The sequence below is a fragment of the Orbicella franksi genome, chromosome 8 (genome assembly GCF_964199315.1).
Source record: "Orbicella franksi chromosome 8, jaOrbFran1.1, whole genome shotgun sequence".
Taxonomy (NCBI): Eukaryota; Metazoa; Cnidaria; class Anthozoa; order Scleractinia; family Merulinidae; genus Orbicella; species Orbicella franksi.
The window spans coordinates 8,250,987-8,270,418 of record NC_138152.1 but is presented as its reverse complement, the minus strand read 5'-3'; the positions used below and the strand labels follow the sequence as shown (position 1 = coordinate 8,270,418).

Sequence of the window (19,432 nt, the reverse complement as noted above, 5' to 3'; positions counted from 1 at the left end):
GGACGTTGTGTAAACAAAAGCAAACTTCCGCTTTATGTGCGACGAATGGTGACAGAAACACGTCAAATCGGCTTTTGGACCTGTCTTTTACGGCAAATAAGGTTAGAACATTTCGAAATTATCAGCTCTGTGTCTATTTCAACTTAATATAGCTCAAGACATGTGGCGCTTGCTAAAATATATGTCTAACCCGTAAATTGAAATTTGACGACGGATGGTCAAATATCTGGATTTTTAACGTACTTTGAAAAGCTCTCGCGTCGCTCACAATCATTTGCCCAAAGAAACTTTTACAGAAATCTGTAGACCATCCTTCTGCGATTCAACCACCAGACGCTTAATCCATTTGAAGGTTTCGCACATGGTCAAAATCAATTATTTTTACGAAGTACTTTTAAGTGAATGAAATACATGTCTTCGAAATTTAATTATTTTGCACCCAACAAAAACCGCAACATTCCCTAAAATCAACCCAGTACACAATTAAACATTGCACCAAAATATTTGAGTGTTTTAAAGACGGAAGAATGATGTGGTTTTGCATGCGAGGCTCTCAAACTTGTTTAATAAAATGGTGCGTCAAATGACGATTTTAACGGACTTTGGTAATTTGCATATTTCTTTGGAATAAAAGGATATTTTGCCAAAAAGACTATCCAGTAGTTTTTGTCATGCCCTAGCCTATCTACCATAGGAATATGAGCGAAATCGAATTTTCGAACCTTGCCGAGTTATTTTCCATATTTATGGACAGGGACTCTTAAATGCTACAAGCAAACACAGACAACAAAGCAGCGAGATGGAAAACGAAATAAAAACAAAACAAACAAACAAACAAACAAAGGAAAGAAGCAAACATTAAAACGAGATAACAAGCATGCAAATTAGGAAACAGACATCAAAACAAGCAAAGGAACAAACAAGCAAAGTAACAAACATAAACAAACAAACAAACAAACAAACACGAAAACTAGGAAACACGAAAAAAAGATATTACCAACAAACAAGCCAACTCGAAACTAAATTCTGAAGTCAATAAACAATCAAAGAAGCAACTAGCAACTGTCTGTCCTTATTATTAATAATTTTTTGTTTTTGTTTTTCAGAGTGACTCCAGCTTGTGCCCTTACCTTTATGGTGTACGAAAACGTAATTCACGCTCTAATGCCGTCCAGTTAGCATCGAGGGAATTAATAATGAAATAGAAGAATGCCAGAGCAGTCTGAACGATGTCCTTTATACCTCAAATGTTCCAACTGGACCCTTGGTTTGAGGAAAAGGATTTAGTTGGAAGTGACCATCCTTCAGGAAAAATCTAGAAATGGGTGCATACTTTTTTACCGCAGTTTTAATATTAAAGAACAGCTACGAATGATAAGAAAAGAGGTGAAAAACTCTCAAGAGACATTGTAATGGAGCTGGAATTTCGTCCGGTTTGATGCAACAACAAGCCTTATTGCTTGATGCATGTTCTTATTGGTCCTGCCTTGGTTACGTGCTTGATCAACAACTTGAGTCTGGTATGGTCGACTCAGGCTGAATGTTATCAATCTTGACGTTGAACGATCTTTGGAATACCTCTAAATTAGTATTATTAGTAAAGTGTTGTACACGATATACTTCATTCCGCGCGACATCACTCGAGTGAGTGTGGAGTCACGTGTACTATAGTACTACAGTTGTATAGCAAGAATACAATTGATAATAAAAAAGAAGAAAATCCATTTAAAAAAATCATGTGCAGCTTGCACTCTCCCCTTCCAAAACGCAAGAACGACAGAGAACAAACAAAAAAATCTAGCTGTAAAGATATTTTGACCGAAAATTGTTAACCTCGTGCCCCTCAACCCCCATGATTTCTACAACATGGAACGAGCTGTGTAGAAATACTAGTACTTGTAAGGCCCAAAACTGAGGCATCACCCCATAATATAATATTGTCTTTAATAAGCCTTTTCGCTTGGGCGGTTTGTTTTCCCATTACAGACCACGTGATGTTCTCTAGAGAATTGTTCTTTTATCCATCTAAAAATTATTTATTCACATACACGGGACAATTTGAAAATTTGAAAGGAAGAATTTTCAAGAGTATCATCACATGGTCTGAAAAGGGGCAACAAACCGCCCAGTCGGAAAAGGTCTAATGCTAAGCAAATTCCTTCTCTAGTTCCATTTGCTTGTTTTTCGGGTACCCGGGCCTGTTAGTAATCGCAAAGAAAAAAAGGCCAATGAAAGTAAACGTATAGAGCTGTCACTCAATGTCTAGGTTTTACAGTAACGTCATTTGTAACTGGATTAGTCAGTGCCGCAGTAACGGGCGTTACAATCCCCTAGGTTACCCAACTTGTAGATGTAGTAGGAGCTGCAGTTCTTTACTTGAATGGGGAATGATTCTTTGCAACAGGCAAACTTATTAATGCAGACGTTTCTTGTGACTTTACCCTCAGCCACTGTAGGATGACCACCACTCAACCAGATAGGAAAGGCTGCATCACAACGGAACGTCGGTGGACATCTGGTCACCATTTTTGTGCCTGCAGCTCCTTGGAAGCGATACCAGCCATTGAGGGTGTTGTCACATTTGGCGTCTTTTGTTGCGTGGTCATGCTTTCTTTCTGCATCAGACAGATTTTTGTAATTTTGCCAGTGACATCCATCAACTAAAGGAAATACAGAAAAGTGTAAATAAATATGTGATAAACGCAGAAGACATTTGAACAAGTACGAAAAAAGTAAATCAATGAAATACGTAATTAAGAATTGATTCATGCTTTCGCGTGGATCATAGAGTTGCTCGATGCGGAGTCGAGAGAAACTCTAGCGTCTTTAATGCTCGCCGATTTTTCGTTTGGCGTATGAAATACATAAAAGAACTAAATTTCCATTGGTGCAAATCACGTGAAGTAGGAAGAGGTGAACCAATAGAACATTTTCGTATTCCCGGTATTGGACTGGAACCGCAACCATTAAAAAATTGTGTTGGAAAATAATCTTAACCGTTATATCTACAGAATGAGTGTCAGCCTCATTCCCCTTTCAATGTTGGAAAATGGTATAATGCAAACTTGTATTGGACTTAAGTGTTATGTCAACATTACACAGGAGTAGGGAGGGGCAAAATGCGAAAAGAATGACGATTTCTAACGCTTGTGACAATGGTTGTAGCTTGCAGTGGAGGCTCGTGTGGGGGAATATCATTAAAAAGAGATTGAAGTCATTTGCATTTGAAAATACTCCCCGCATTAGCCGCAGTCACAAACTACAATCATGGACAAAAGTTGTGGGACAAATTTGCACTTTTGGCGCTTTTGCTCACACGCCAGAGGCGAATACAACTTCACCTGCCTAACCTCGCCCCCCACGTCCCATACAATGTTGAAAACTAGTACCTGCAATTTCACCTGATTTTCAACACTGTGTTGGGTGGAGAGGGGCAACAGCGACGCGTTTTTAAAGGATATAGCAGGTTTTTTTTTTCTTTCTTTCTTTTCAAACTTCAGTTCTGAAACACAGATAACTCGTTACATTACATAAGTGTCCCAAGGACTTTTGTCCACGATTGTAGTTCCAGTCCAACACCGAGAATACAAAAATGACCAATTGAGGTTTTTCTTACACATGATGGAGGATGGAGTGGATAGCAACTCCTCACGGACAGGTTGTAACTAAGTTTAAGCAACGTAAAGATACTCATGTTATGAACCAAATTACATTGCACCTTCACAGATTGCACCGTTCTTTACGAATCCATCTTCACACTTGCAATAGTACGATCCATGCGTATTACTGCACACAGAGTTAGTAACGGCAGCACATGGGTCGTTTTGTGCAGCACACTCATCGATATCTGGGAGATAGAATGTGATATAATAGTTATATTTATGTGAATATCTTCCTGCGTTTCCACCCCAAGGGTTAATGAAACCGACTCTGTGTGTTAAGCATTGTGAGTCATGCTCAGCTATTTTTTCCTCACTCGTACGCCGACCGTAGTGCAAGGGAGGAGTGGGTTGACAGAAGCCCCCCCCCCCGGGTTTTCGTTGTAGTAAGACATGAATGTTCATTTTACGTATAATGATATCTCTTGGCTTGCTTAAAAATTCCTAGAAGATAAGTTGTTGTTTTTCTCTGTTGTTATGACGTCATGTGACGTCATTTAGCCGGCCGTGATGGATTCACTAACTTGGATTTCAAAATTATTTTCTCAGAAATAACACACAAACTGCGGTGACAAACGTGACAATAAAACGCATGTTGGAAAATAAAATTCATTTAACTTGGCGTTTCGTATATTTCGACATACATCTTCAGAGGTGACCGTTTAGAATAGGAGTAACAACTGAATTTTAGGTAAGTAATTAACAATAACAATGACAGAAGCTGGGAAAACTTTGCATATTAAAAGATGCAAACTAATAACGACAAAGTGTTTCGCTGCTAACATTATCATTTAGGGAAGGTTTCAGCTCCCTAATTAGTAGAGTCCCCGTTATCTTGGAATGTGTATCTGACAGATCTTTTGCTAATATCTCAAAGTGATCCCATTTTAAGTTGTGACCAGTTGATGTGACGTGATTGCCGATGCGGATGCGGAAACAACGAAAACTGAGCGTGTGGATGAGGTTTACTTTGTATTTCCTAGGTGTGAAGGAGTCCGATTTTGTGTACAGGCCGGTAAAGGTCTCCTCTCGGTAAGTAGATGTTGACAAAGTATGACTGTGGCGTTTGATGAGGATATCCAGGAAAGAGATTGTACTGTTCTCTTCAAATTCAACGGTGAATTTGATATTTGCGTAACGACAGTTATAGTGTAGAAACTGAGCTGCTATGTTGTACTGTCGAACAAAGAGAAGGTATCGTCAACGTATCGAAACCGAATGGAAGGGCGAGCGTTGTTGTTAAGAACCCTTTTCTCTTCAAAATGGCACATAGAGATATTGGCCAAAACAGGACCTAAAGGAAAGCCCGTTGCCACACCGTCAATTTAGCGTTTTATTGTCATGTTTGTCACCGCAGTTTGTATGTTATTTCTTATTAAGCTAAGATGGCCAAAGAAAAGGAGTATTTTCTCACAAGGTCAGTAAACAACCGTAAGTTGAGATAAAATTAGTCCAAAATAATAATGATAGTGAAATGATACTAATTCTGCAATGTTGTCGAAGAAAGCAAGAAAAAAGGGAATTTTGTTAAAGACGACCCAACAGGCCATTTCAGAATTACCTTTTGCCTCTTTCTCAAAGGGAGTTTGGTGCCCACCCTTTCGCATGCAAATTAAATTCGTTTTCATCTAAACGGTTGTGTACCAGGCCTCGTTTTAGTACTAGTCCAACTTGGAAATGGCCCATTTGACCTAGACCTCTTTATTTAGCTTGACCTGAATTATCTCTGGTAATGTCAAATGGCGTGAAAAAACCAGACCACAAACCAAAATTTTCAAAAAAAGGATGAATGAATTGACACTGAAAAAATTCTAACGAAAATCCAAAGGCCAAAAGTTGAAGGCCTTTTTTTAAGGATAAGTGCTTCTTTCAGCGCAGTTTCTTACAGGATACTTTCTAAATAAAATAAGTACAGTTCATAGTAAGTAACCTGGTGATCCACTAAATTCTGTGCTACCAAATAACCTATAACTTGTGATCATTAATTATTTGAACATTACATTATTGGTCTCACCTGTGCAGTTTTGTCCATCTCCAGTATATCCTGGATTACACGTACAGTTGTATGAACCATGAGTATTAACACAGTCAGCATTGGCATGACACTTGCGCGAAGCTGAAGTGCATTCGTCAACATCTGAAAAAAGAAAGCGACAACAACGAAATATTTACCTCGTGTTTTATGCGGACTAATCATCTCAACTCCAAACTGCTCTTAGTTCTATTTGGTTAAAGGGTCTCATTATAGAAGACGTTTTTCGTTTATGTTGTGTTATCCTTCAGTTTTTAGCTAGAGTATTCTCAAACTACACCAAAAACTGAATAAGTAGTCAATAACGTTTTTATACAAGAAAAGGTAATGCTTAACTTTTAATCGCGGGTTAGCGTCATCCGGCTTACGAAAAACCCGACCCAGGACGCAAATTGGATTTTGGTAACTCATGGTTGGGGGGAACGAGGGAAATACCGTGACTCAATAACTTAAAGGTTAATTAAATCATGGAAATAACAGTCGATATTGTGAGAAGATAACCAGTGTCCCCAGGCTGTGATAATGCATTGGCGAGATGAAAGTAGTAATGTATGTTGACAGACAGATGTACATTTTGGGACACTGGCTGGTTGTTTCTTTGCAGGAAAACTTCACCGATGATACCATAACGTAAACTGTCTTACCCTCTGTACAATCCTGACCCTTGAATTCAGTAGAACACAAACATCGATATCCTTTGTTAGTGAATCCGGCCTGACACGTGCCGTTGTTCTGACACGGTTTCTCTCCACAGGCATTCTTAGCCAAGAAGAAAGAAAGATAAAATTTTGGATTAAATTCACATTTTATTCCCAAATTTACTCCGTTTAGTTCCTATGAAAACCTAAAGACAGACAGACAGACAACCTTTACTGATGCACGACATCGTAATGACTCGATTTAGCGCCCGGGGTGCTTTTTTTTTTTTTTTTTTCTGGTAGCCAAGGGAGGGCGTTTATTGGAGAAGGCCGCTTATTCAGGATAGGGCGCTTATTTCTTTCTTGAGAAACAGGCGAATGTTCAAAACAAAACTTTAGCACAGTATTTATTAACAGAAACTGTAACAGTAACAAATATACGATAAATGTTCAGTTAACGTGAGGGAATTTTAATCATTTCGACGCCACTTACGTGTCACTTACGGTACATCAGTACGTAAATAAAAGCTTTCTGGTGCGGCGTCTTCGACGTCCGATTCGGTGATCTCGAAAAAGAATCCTTGTCCCGTGAAAATAAAATAATTGCTCACCGTAAAGGAACGGAATGTTAGCGCTTGTGGGAATAGGGGCGCTTACTAGTTAATAAAAACACATACAAAGTGGGGCGCCAATTCGAAAGGAGGCGCTTATTGGAAGGAGGGCGCTAAATCGAATCATTATGGGGTAATGCATAATAAAATTAAAATAAAGTAAAATTAAATTAAACTTCGTACAAAGTTTATACATGATAGATACAGTTCATCTAAAATTCTACTAACATAAGATTTTACAAACTGAATGGGATTATTAATTAACCAATTTTGCTATTAATTAAGCTAAGCACATCAGGAAAGTTGATCTTTCGCTCAGCTACTTCATATTTTCCGCTCTTTGATGGTTTCAGATGAATTTGATTATAAACCTTATTTGATTAGAAACCACACACTAACCTTTGATCCACGATAAATGTAATTTTGCATTGACTTTAGATCACTAGGGTATTGAAAGTGAGTTGAATTATTCAGTTCACAATTAGTGATCGCCGGGGACCTTAATTCCACGTTGTAACTGACACAGTTGGGTTCCATAAAGCAGAGAGCTCCGCAGAAGTCTTTGAAAACGGACTCAACGGTTTTTATTACGTGGTTAATAAGTCGTTTGCCTTGAAACGAGAGCGCGGATCGGAACTCCAGTTGACGGCACGGGTCTGTTGAGTAAAGAGTCAGATGATCGATAATTATCATTAGAATTCAGTTTGATTTTCTTGAATACATACAGTAACCACTCCCATACAAGTGATTCGTTTTAAGAGAGGTTCCTCCCCCAAGATGATGTCTTATTAAGGAATATGTCCCCCCCCCCCCCTCTTAGGTGGGGTCATCTTATGTGACCCCTCTTAGACAGGGCCTTATCATGTATCGCGGCAGGGACTCCCCGGTGGATGCCTCCACCGGGGGTGCTCACTGAGGAAGTGGAGTGTTCCCGCAGAAGCCTTCCAATATGGCTTAACGGTTTTCATCACGTTGGCCATAAGTCGTTTTCCAAGCATGAAACGATAGCTGGCTCAGACTGAATTCCAGTTTGCGGCAGGGTTCTGTCAAGAGACAGATTGTCGAAAACTGCCATTGAAATTTGAATTTGCTGTAATCATGATAGCCGCGAGCTACTATGCCAAGAACAGGAGACAATATAGCGTCTTTAGTTACTTAAATGTCTCAAACAACATGGCGGAAATCCATGAAAAGATCGAAAGGCACGATGGTTCACTGGTGTTTACGTCGCCGGAAGTTCATTCGGAGTACTTATCTTCACATTTGCTGAATACGTATAGGTAGTGGCATGAATGCTAGTACAGTGAAGGATTTTGACCTCAAGTTTAAATTGGAGTCAAAAGGCTCGCATAATATTTTTCTTTTGTATGAGGCTACTCCTTCCTGAGTGGTACCTAAGTGTCTTAACAGAGGGACTGCCGAGGAAACATGCTTTTGATATTCCTTGGAGGACTGCATATTTGGCGATCTCGTGCGATGAATAAATCAATTACAATCAACTACAATATTTATTGTTGCGGCAGTTGATAGAATTGCTAATGAACAATGTGTTTAGATCCTCTGATGTTTTAAGCGAGTATCCACGTAATTATTCGATTTTTACGAAGTACTGTTTTTCAATGTGTTTTAACAATGTAGTAATCATATGAGCCCGGTTTCCGAGATCTCGCTTCCCCACTATTTTCTTCGTAAAAATTTCGATTTGTTCGTATGAGAAGCCGGGCTGGCCCGGCTACAACCGAGATCTCGGCAGCCGGCCGGGCTGGAAATCGTTCCCATATGAGCACTCTAAGGACCTCTCCATATGAACCCGGTAACCGGGACGAATTTTGTTGTCTGTTCATACGGGAAATGTCAGCCCGGTCGACCGGGATGAAATCCAAAGAAACGCAAGCAAAATGGTGGAAAATAAACTTGCATCGTTCGCGACGGTCGTAGCTTTGTGGACTCTTGTAACTTTACTAATAAAGCTAATTCGCATACTCCTAAAGTGGAAATACATACGTACAAGACAAAAAGTATGCCATTTTTGGCGCTATGTTGGGAAAGCGAAGCCATTTTGTCTAGAAAGCTTCGTCCCGGTTACCTGGGCCGGCTGGAGTGTTCATATGGGTAAATTTTCATCCCGGTTTCCGAGATCTCGGTCGCAAAAACCAAGATCTCGGTAAGCGGGCCAACCCGGCTTCTCTTATTAACACATCGAAATTTTTACAAAGGAAAGAGTGGCGAAGTGAGATCCCGGAAACCAAGCCGGCCCGGTTGACCGGACTCATATGAAAAGGCTCTTAGACTTCTCTAGCCCGGTTACCGGGACAAAACATTTTCAACTGTACACGACCCCACGCGGTTTCACACGTGTTCAAGTTACACCTCAGGAAGCTGAATGTGTGTATACCCAGTTCTATAGCCCACAAAGCCAGCAAGAACCAAGTGGAAACTTTTAATAACAAAAATAAGTATCACAAGACTGAAGTGATCAGTGTAGTGATTAGTCTTTCAAACACAACTTTAACCCACCAAATGGAAATAACACCAGTTTTAAACTCTCAGCTGGACAAAGAAGTTGAACTCAAATTTCAATATTTATTGTTCTGCTGTTATTTCTATTGTTTGTTTATATTATTGTAGTAATTCATAGATAAATCTTGTTAATTAGTTGAAATTTCCTTTTTTTTATCACAATATGGAACTATTAAGCTGGAAATTAGTTAACACTTCCACTCCCGAGATCTAAAAGCTAATTCTCCTAACTGATGACCATACATTAGCTTTGCTTCTCAGGAAAATTTGGTATTATATGAGAACAATATCCCCTAGATGATAGCCCCTCTACTTGACAATGTATCCAAATTGTAATAAAAATTTATCGAGCGACCAAGTGACTACTCCTGGAAACAGGGTTATGCAGTTCACATTTGATTTGTTCTAGATTTGTTCAAGAATATTAACTAGGTCAGCACCGTAGATCCTGTGTGTAGCCCTACCTTTCCGCCTCCCAAGATGAAACAGAAGGATGCTCCTTCCTGCCATTTCCAGTGCTCTTTGAGGCTGGGTACAGGTAGTACTCATAAACCACAGTTAGAGTTTAAAGGATCTTTAAATGATATTGCTGTCAATGACATTTTATTTAGTTTAAACTTACGTGTTGCAACAAGCAAGTTAAAGTTTGAGTTCCAAATCAAAGACCATTCATTACTAGGTCTGTGAGCATTCTCCTGAGAACAATCCCTTTTCCTGCGTCACAAGAGTAAACTGAATAAGGAATGTTCTTAAACTGCACTTAATTCTCCTTCATAAGTTCAATTTCAGTCATGACTAAATCCTCATCGATGTTTACATTATGTTTCTCACAATAATTGCGCAATACAAAACATACATAAATAATTGTTGGGAGAACCTCAAGCTTGGAGTCCACTTTTGTAGTGAGAATGGACCATCTTGCCTCGAGTCGCCCAAAAGCACATTCGATTTGGTTTCTGGCGGAACGCAGCATGTTAAAAATGACTTGTTTCGAGTTGCTGTTACATGCGTCGTACTCTTTCATGCGGAAAGGAAGCAGTAGGTATGCTGGATCACCAATGAGATGATTCGGTACTTTAACACTTCCCTTAACTAGAGTTTGGAATGCACTTGGTAATTTGCTGCTTCTTAGTTTGGCATAGATAGAGGAATTGAATTGGCAAAAACTTTTGTATCATGCACACTTCCTGGCTACCTGCATTCATTCAACATCTATAATGGAACCTTTGTAGTCACACACAGCCTTTACACTTAATGAAAAGAATTGTTTTTAGCAGAAAAAATCTTGTGAGTTCTCTGATGGGCATTCAATTGGAAGATGAGTCCCATCAATGCAACCAAAAGCTTGCGTCATTCCAAATTTTGCTTAAAACTGCTACTTTCTCCTTATGCTTTCTTCATTCTCTGGAAGATAGAGATATTTTGGGCCAAGATAGTTTGGAATAGCCTGACAAACCTCACTTACAGCAGCTAATGCAGTGTTGAGTGCTATTTCAAAACTATTAATCATCCTCAGAGATCCGGTGTCTTTTAAAAAATACAATGCAACTGCCACCTTTTTTTCCGCACTCAGTGCCCTGTGATAAGGTGACTTTGGCCTGGTGAAATGTAAGGCCTCAGCTCCGATACTAAGTTCACAAAACAAGCCCTCGACATTCGAAAGTTTTCTTTCCAACATCATCTTCAGGTTCTACTCCGGTCCAGATGTTTCCACCACAAATCAGTTCGACCAGGTTTGTGCCAAGAACTTCGCGTACTTCGCTTACATTGAGCCTTGCCTGCTGTATTTTGCACAGCAGAAGAAAGCCATTCAGCTGTAGCAACATAACAACGATAGCTGACAACGCGAAGGGTGCGAACAATACAACTGTAGGTGGCGCCATGTTTGTTTACCGTTTTGAATTTCGGGCTGACACTCGTTCTCGAAGTCTTAGGCTGCGCGGGATTCCCGCGGGTATTTTTTATGGGCCTCTGACGTTCTTTCATCTCAGTAACTGGGATGAAATTCCCTATATGGACACAAGACAAAATCCGTCCCGCTTACCGGGCCAGCCCGGTAACCGAGCTTATACGAAGAGACCCTGTAGCTAAGACAATTGGTATTGGCTCCGGCCGGGGTATTTGCGTCAAAGAACTGGAAATTTTACTAAAGTTCGCTTGAATGACGAAATTTCACTTTCTAATGATAAATATTCAGTATCAATAATTAATTTCAGGCAGACACGAATAATTATAATATGTACGGTTTGTTTCTTTAATAGAATTTGACAACTTGTTCCGTGTTTCTATCGAGTTATAGAAACACGAATGTAGGTTTGGGACAAAGAGAAATGTTCTGGGAACGCGAGTCGACTCGTGTTTCTATACTGAAATCGATAGAAACATGAAGAATATTTTTCTGTTATTTTTTAGCAAATTCCGCGACAAAAAAAGTAGAAGAAAAAAGAAAACAACTTGTTTACTTTGATCATCCAAAGGTAAATTCTCTTTGCTCGGATCATTATTACGTCAACAGCTCCTGCTAGTTTTGTGTTCCTATCGAGTTTTAGTTTAAATCTGCTAGTGTTCTATCACAAATGCCGTTACGCTACTCACTCCCTATTGAGAAAAATTGTTTAATAGAAACACGATTTTAAACCAAACAGCCCATATATTTTATACGGGCTATTTTCTAAACGAAATTGAAACATTTTACGTTGGTATTTTAAAATTAACAAGCTCATATCTCAAGTTTATTAAGTGCAGTTGGACCAGGCTAATTCGAACTGGGTTATTTCGAATTCCCTGTTATTCCGAACTGGAAACAATTTTCCTTGGATTTGCCCCTCAGTCATTTACTATCTGCTATTTCGAACTCTCGCTATCTCGAACTATTTTTCGTTTCCCCTGGGATTCGTACTAGCGGGGATACATTTTGAAAACAGAATGTAGCTCGGCTAGAGGTTGCGACCATTCTCTCTATTTTTTTTTCGATACAAAAGTTTAAATGTAGCAATTAGAGGCTGAATAGAATTGAAACTGATATTTGGTGTCGTAATGAAAGAAAAGCACAAATTTATCATTCTAGCGAGGCGATTCACTTGCCCTTACCACACGCGGTTTACTAACGCGAAGGACACCGGAAATAATTACGTCACTATTCATAACAAGATGGGTTCCTTATCTCAAGGAGCTATTTATTCCATTACATTAACAGCAACGAATTTTAGAAAGAATTTTCCCGTCAAAGATGTTTTATATTTAATAGAGTACGATAAATTTAAGAAATTGATTCGCTAATGACTTCCAAGGAATTATTTTAAACAGCGGGTACCTTTACAGACAAGATGCAGTAAAGGTGATTATGACATTACTGAAATAAATTTCGAAATTTTATTTTCTCCAAATACTCGAACAACGGAATTTCCTGATTGTCGAGGATATCTGCAGAACTTGGAAATTAAATTTTAAGTAATAATAATTACACAGTCGGACCGAGCCGTTCCTATTGACTTCCAACAAAAATATTCCTGAATGTTTTGGCGTGATGGAAAGCACCCGATCACCTTGTGCTTGATTTGTTATTTGAAGCTTTTCTACCTGGCAACATTGTTATTTTAAAGATAAATTACACTTTTTTACAACTATCGCATAAATTTAAAGGCGAAAGGAACAAACCAACCAAAAAATAGCCTACTCACCTTCGCAATTCACTTCTGCGGTCAGTTTACACAACAGGAAGACAATAAGTGTGCTGTAGTCCATGTTGAAAATTACTTTGATAGTCTTGTCGCGAGAGATAAACCTCCGACTAGTACATCAATGATAAATATTAGCTCGCGTGGATAGCTCCACGAATTAACTGAAGCGTCGGTTTAAAACAGAATCCACGAGAAAACTCAAAACGACGACAGGACGGACGAGTCTTACTGCGGTGCACTGAAGTTTGAGCCAATAAAGCTGTTGTTTTGACAAGCATGCCACATCTTGCTGAGAAGTTCATTTCAAGCCTCCGTTTTGTTATGTATTGTTAATGAGCTTCGCTTTGTTTCGATTAGGATTCTGTAAAACAGGCTCCTGGATGGCTGGAGACGACAGGGTTAATTAAAAGACGGGAAGCTTAAAATAAACGTTTTAAGAGACAAGGTTATCAAGACGCAGCTGGTGGGAGAGAAGAGGGAATTGAAAATGCCTAAATTGCATAAAATAGAAGGCCATTGTGATCGTTTTGCAAAGCCCAAGGTTTAAATAATTGAAATTCCCTTAACTGGTTAGAACACATACCGTTTTAAAGACGGTGCCTACTAAATATAAAGATGTTTGTGTCAGGTTAGGACCACGCGAAAAAAAGTAGATCTTTGCAACACGCACTTTTTCAAGATAATTAGCCTTGAATCTCAACAAAATGCTGACATCAGCATTTCTCTTAAAGAAGAAGGAAATGATATTTCTTTACAGATTTCCTTAGAAAAGCAAACCCATTTATAAAGATCTTAAAACTGCATGGTAAATGGTAATATAAAAACCACTGTTTGGTATGTTTTTATCAACAAAATCGTTGCAAGAGCGCTTTTAGGACCTCTGGCAGCCTTCCTCTGGTTCAGCTAAAATACAGTCTAAATACCTTTTGCTTACAACCAGAAACTAATCACGAGTTGAATAGGCTTGCCACTTCCATTTCATAAGAAAAATGTAGGGGTAGCCACGCGCTTTTGAAAGTTATTCATCTTTTTTGAAAACTTTTACGGTACTCATTGCATTTTTTCCTGTCACCTACCCAGTAAGTAAACCATTTGCGTATCTCGCACTTGTTTTGCGCGCGCACTACGCCATTTGCACGTATATGTTTACAGTTGAATTTCAGTACAATTTTTTGACAGATAACAGCTAGTTTTTCAGCTGGAAGACGTTAATAGTAAGTAGTAAGGGATGTGCTGCTATTCTGGTGTTCCTGGTTGAAGTACAAGTTCATTAAACTTGATTTGGCGACAGTAGAAAAATCTTGCTTTTATTTTTGTCTTTTACTTGGTAGCGTAGTTGATTACGTCAATGTCAACCCAGCGCGCTCGTGCTGCTTAAAGCATGCCTTGCGTGATGCGCAGAACGTGTGCGCACTAACAAACGTAGTCAACGTCCTTAATATGCTGGTTTTGAGATTTTGGTATTACTTCAAAAGAATATCCTTTGTCTCAGGCATTTTTCTTTTCTCGTCACCTCTCTCTAATTGATGTACCCATTACATTGCCTTAGGAGAAATTTGATTTCGATCACTCCCGTGTTATATTAGTACAATTCGTAGTACAATTCGTCTATCTGATCTCGACCAAGGTGTCTAAATGAGTACCGACGAATTTAATGCAGGGGGTAACCCGACGATGGACTAATCCATCTAGGAGGGGAGCGGGGAGATGTAGAAATACTCCAAGTCACTCCATGCTACGGAAACTGGCATATGCTTGAGTGTCCCGGTTTATTGGATCGCGCTAAGAACCAATCAGATTGCAGGATTGGTCACCGTGCCCTCTTGGGAAAAAAATAAAGTGTAGTCATTTGCCCCAACTTATAGATCAAGTAGGAGGAACAATTCTTGACACTGATTTCGAAATGTCAATCGATTCGGCAACAATCAGGAAAGCAGACCTTGATGTCTGTTTTTACGCCTTCTCCTTTGTATGGCAATCTGTTGCTCTCAACATTCAACCATACTGGAAATTGTGAATTTCCTATTGGTGGACACTTGGTTGGCATTCTTGTTCCTGCAGCTCCTTGGAAACGATACCAGTTTTCCGTAAAACTTTCGCAGTCCTTGAAATCTACATTTGGTTCCTGTCGAGATCGTCTAGAGTCTGGTACCCATGCCAGGGATCAACTGAAAGAAAATACATTTTTAAACGGTTTCTTGTCTTTCCTGTAATGTTCTTGCTCATTTCGTTCATATGTCTTGCCCTTGAACAAGGTTCGTCAATTACCATGGAAACCCTGTGATTTCGCATCCTTAACTTTTTCGATCGATTTACCGGCGATCTCAATAGTAATTTGGTTATTCGGAAGAGCCTGCATTCGTTGATTTTACCCAATCACCATAAATTTAAGTCTCAGCAACATCAAGGCTTAGCTTATTACTTACAAACCAGCAATTAAGATTTATTAGCTCTGAGTTTAACGACAATTTCAAAGTCAGCTATTGTATTGGCAGCGTAGGTAGGTTACATTTGTGTCGTCAACGAACATCCTCGCAGGGGCTGAACTGAGGCAAATAGGCAGATCATAAATGTAAACTAAGAATAGGAGTGGTCCGAGATTGCTACCCTGTGGGACGCCACAAGAAACTCGGGCAACAACAGACAAATGGCCATTTATGCTGCATTTTTGGCTTTGGTCCAGAGATATGATTCAAACCATCTGAGACTACTCGTGTCACACCAGTTTATCAAGCTTCCGTACTAGGAGACTGTGGTTGATAAAATCAACGGCTTTTTTGAGATCGATGAAGGTTACACATTAAATTCGCCGGTACCTATTGAGACACTTTGGTCGAGATCAGAGGGAGGCACCCCCTAATGGGTTCAGTCTTCAAATTTTCCAAGTGCATCAAACCTCGGTAACACACAGCTAAAAGCGTGAATCAATAGTTTTATTATTATAATCATAAAAATTACAATTTCCTCGATTGTGATTGGTGTAAAAAACTCCTATTTTCCACTAATTCACTTGCCAAGTTGTTATCGGACAGTTCAATAAGCCAATCACATTCAAAGTTGTAGTTTAAATCATCCAATCACTTTCAAAGTTAAAGTTACGTGCGTGGGTGCGTGCGCTTTGGTGTTTTTGGCGCCTAATTGCCGGTAGGAGGCGCGGTGGCCTTAGAATGTTTACATCTCCTTTGTAGGTATTTTAATGCAAATTTTCTCTTTCTCTCATAACTTGGCTATTCTTCTCTTCTCGCAAATTGTAATTTTTATGATTAATTGGTAATAAGACTTCGTGTCGTCCAATCGGTAATCATACTCGTGATAAACAAATAGGACTTCTTCTGCGCGGTCGTCCGATTTTGTCATCACTCTTATGATAACCGATCGAATTGAACTCCACCCAGTCATATTACCATTACTTATTATTATTATTATTATTATTATTAGTATTAGTATTGTTATTATTATTATCATTATTATTATTATTATTATTGCTAAGGAGAAATGGAAAGGGCAAGTTTGCTCGCGGGGCGATTGTGTCTGATTCGATTATAATGCACACTTGTACCAAAAACAAGCAGCTTTATTTGCATGTTCAAAAATTCTCACAGTACTTATTGCAAAATTATACAACTCAACAAAACCAGAAATGACACTAATGTAATAACTCAAGTTATATCAGTCTGAGTTTGATAATAGATTATTGCATAAATCTAAGCATGACAAAATGAACTTTTTCAAATAAATACTAACCAAATAATTAGGATAATTCATTACTTTTTTGGTATTTTCTTATGGAGATAATTAAGTCATCGATGCTTTATTTTACCGTAAAACACAGCCCTAAAAATTGAGTATTTAAGGCAATGGAAAAGTAAATGAACGTAATCTTTGACTCGATCGACAAGCCATGGCAACGCCAAAAATGATGGAGACACAATTGACCTATCAAAATTTCCGTGGAGGATGAATGAAAATGTCGTGAAGCTTTGGAACCGATGGCTCATAGCTGCTGGATTTTATCTCAGTTTCTGTAGCATGAAGCGGCTAGGAGCATTTCTACTCCCCCTGGATGGGATGCTACTCCATTGCAGGTCCCTCTCCCCGCAATTTGTTAGGTTTCCCCAACAATTCGCCGGTACCCATTTATACTCCTGAGCGGAGAGAGGCACTGTGAGAGTAAAGTGTCTTGCTCAAGAACACAACACAGTGTCCCCAACCAGGGCTCGAACCCAGACCGCTCGATCCGGGGCCGAGCGCACTAACCATGAGGCCACCGCGTCTCCCGGAGGATGAATGATGATGAATGAGTTGAGACTTCTATACAGTTCTTACTTACTTAATAAACAGCTGCTGAAAGTTTCAGCCCTTTAGAGTAAATCGTCTTTTCAAAACTTAAGGGAGGGGTGGCATCCACCCACCCCACTCCACCATTACCCTAAGTTATCTCTACATTAACGAGCTGTCTCGAGAATTGTTGTCCTACAAAAGCACAAAAACGTACTGTGCAGTCTGCAAATGATCCAATTTTTAAAAATTGTGGTTTAGGTATATTTTTCCTCAGATGTTTTGCAAGCGCGTAAATTACCGTAGTGTCCTTAGCATATTTATTTGCATACCGTAAGTGTAAAGCTGTCGCCTTTACACGTTGCTCGTGCATATCTTTTGCTGTCAATCATCACAACCTCTGTGCCGAAAGCTACCCAAGAAATGTAGTCAATTGACTCGAGAGTTCTCAGTTGAACCCAAATTTGAAAATATAGTGAGCATCCTGTGTTAGAATACATCGCAGGTGTCCTGATAAAGACCTTCGAGGAAAAACCTATCTAAACCATCATTTTTAAAGTGGCAAATTTGAATTCAAATTGGTTAAATAATGTATATTTTGTTTCGTTATCTATAGTAACTGCTGTATCTGTATTATTAAGTAAAGCAAAATGCATTATATAATTTAAAACCACTGTCCAAATTCCCGAGTCCCCATGAATTTCATCTTTTATGGCGACGCTTGAGGTAAAATTTGGGAATCATTTGAAGGCCTGTGCAGTACACGACAATGGCGAGATAAATTACTGTCAGTGATTGTTGGCCAACGCTTCACAGTGTTTCAGCCTGATAAAAGGAAACATAATGTATCTGTAATTTATCCTTCCTTCTCGCTGAAAATTAAAATCACCGTGAGCTTGTGCGAACAAACATAAGTAACCACTTCTACCCATGGTATCTTTCGGCATTGTTGCCTATACACTTTCATTGCTTCCCGTAGTTGCTTGGTTTTAGTTAGTGCCATAGTAGCGGTACGGACACTTTATTGCATGCAACCTATACACCAAGTAGGAGGAACAATTCTTGACGCTTATTTGGAAATGATTTTCGCAACAATCAGAACCCTTCAAAGGAAGGCAGACAGTGATGCCTTCTTTTACGCCTTCTCCTTTGTGTGGCAATCTGTTGCTCTCAACATTCAACCATACTGGATATGGCTCATCTTTTATTGGTGGACATTGAGTTGGCAGTCTTACTCCTGCAGCTCCTTGGAAACGATACCAGTTTCCCTGAAAAGTTCCGCAGTCCGGGAAATGAGACTTGTCCGCATTAGCCAGGTTTCTTTCGGTAGCATTAAAAGTGTGGTACCCATGGCAGGGATCAACTAAAAGAAAATATATTTATGAACGGTTGCTTGTTACTATCATATTAGGGTAAAAAAAGAAAATGAAATAAGATAAAACAAAATAGCGGGATTGAACTCGCCTTATGCCTGTAATAACCATGCTAATTGAAATAAATAGATCATAACGATATTTTTTTAGCATTTTTTTTTTTTTACAGAGATTTTCCATACTGCAGACTTGTTTTCTTTAGATGAATATCCGACTGGATAATTTAATTGCTTAACTGGTCTCCTGTTCCTTTAGATGTATAACGGTCACAAAAAGAGCGGCAAAAACAGAGATGAACGGTAACCGTTACGTTGAGTTACTTAACTAGACAGGGCTACTTTTACGCGCACAATGCGTGCGTGGGATAAGGTAAATTCAGTCTTCAACGTAGTCAGCATATAATCACAACAATGCAATTATACATTCTCTGCCAGTACGATCGTTTCTAACGCATTCTTGGTTATTTTTTTTGTTATTACCTAAATGCTACAAGACATATATTACAAACTTTATTACAATATCTACATAAAAAAAAGCAATACTTAAACTAGTTACAAAAATCAAAACTAATCAAAATCAAAGCAAAAACATATAACTGTTACAAGGGGTATTCATTAGATGTGAAAAAAAAAAAAAAAAAG

At 39.0% G+C, this 19,432-nt stretch overlaps 3 protein-coding genes across 4 annotated transcripts in view; 1 reads left to right on the top strand and 2 right to left on the bottom strand.

Moving 5' to 3' along the window:
* The window catches only part of LOC145495529 (solute carrier family 25 member 32-like), a 240,583-nt gene that overhangs the window by 16,690 nt on the left and 204,461 nt on the right, over positions 1–19,432 (top strand). Inside the window, exon 11 of one of the 2 annotated variants that reach the window (XM_081475170.1) lies at positions 1,107–1,619. The exons of the other annotated variant lie outside the window; for it this stretch is intronic. Coding sequence (XP_081331296.1) covers positions 1,107–1,179 — 73 coding nt within the window. The 3' untranslated portion in view covers positions 1,180–1,619. Of the gene's footprint in view, positions 1–1,106; positions 1,620–19,432 lie in introns of those variants that run through there. 2 annotated transcript variants of the gene reach the window in all.
* On the bottom strand, positions 5,575–8,243 carry LOC145495580 (uncharacterized). Its single transcript, XM_081475218.1, has 3 exons — positions 7,340–8,243; positions 6,336–6,450; positions 5,575–5,796 (listed from the first exon to the last, which is right to left on the bottom strand). Exons 1-3 carry the CDS (start codon positions 7,631–7,633, stop codon positions 5,645–5,647), a joined length of 561 nt encoding a protein of 186 aa, XP_081331344.1. The 5' UTR covers positions 7,634–8,243; the 3' UTR covers positions 5,575–5,644.
* Positions 16,705–19,432, bottom strand: part of LOC145495627 (uromodulin-like) — a 176,107-nt gene continuing 173,379 nt past the window's right edge. Inside the window, exon 5 of the mRNA XM_081475252.1 lies at positions 16,705–18,781. Coding sequence (XP_081331378.1) covers positions 18,408–18,781 — 374 coding nt within the window. The 3' untranslated portion in view covers positions 16,705–18,407. The remainder of the gene's footprint in view (positions 18,782–19,432) is intronic.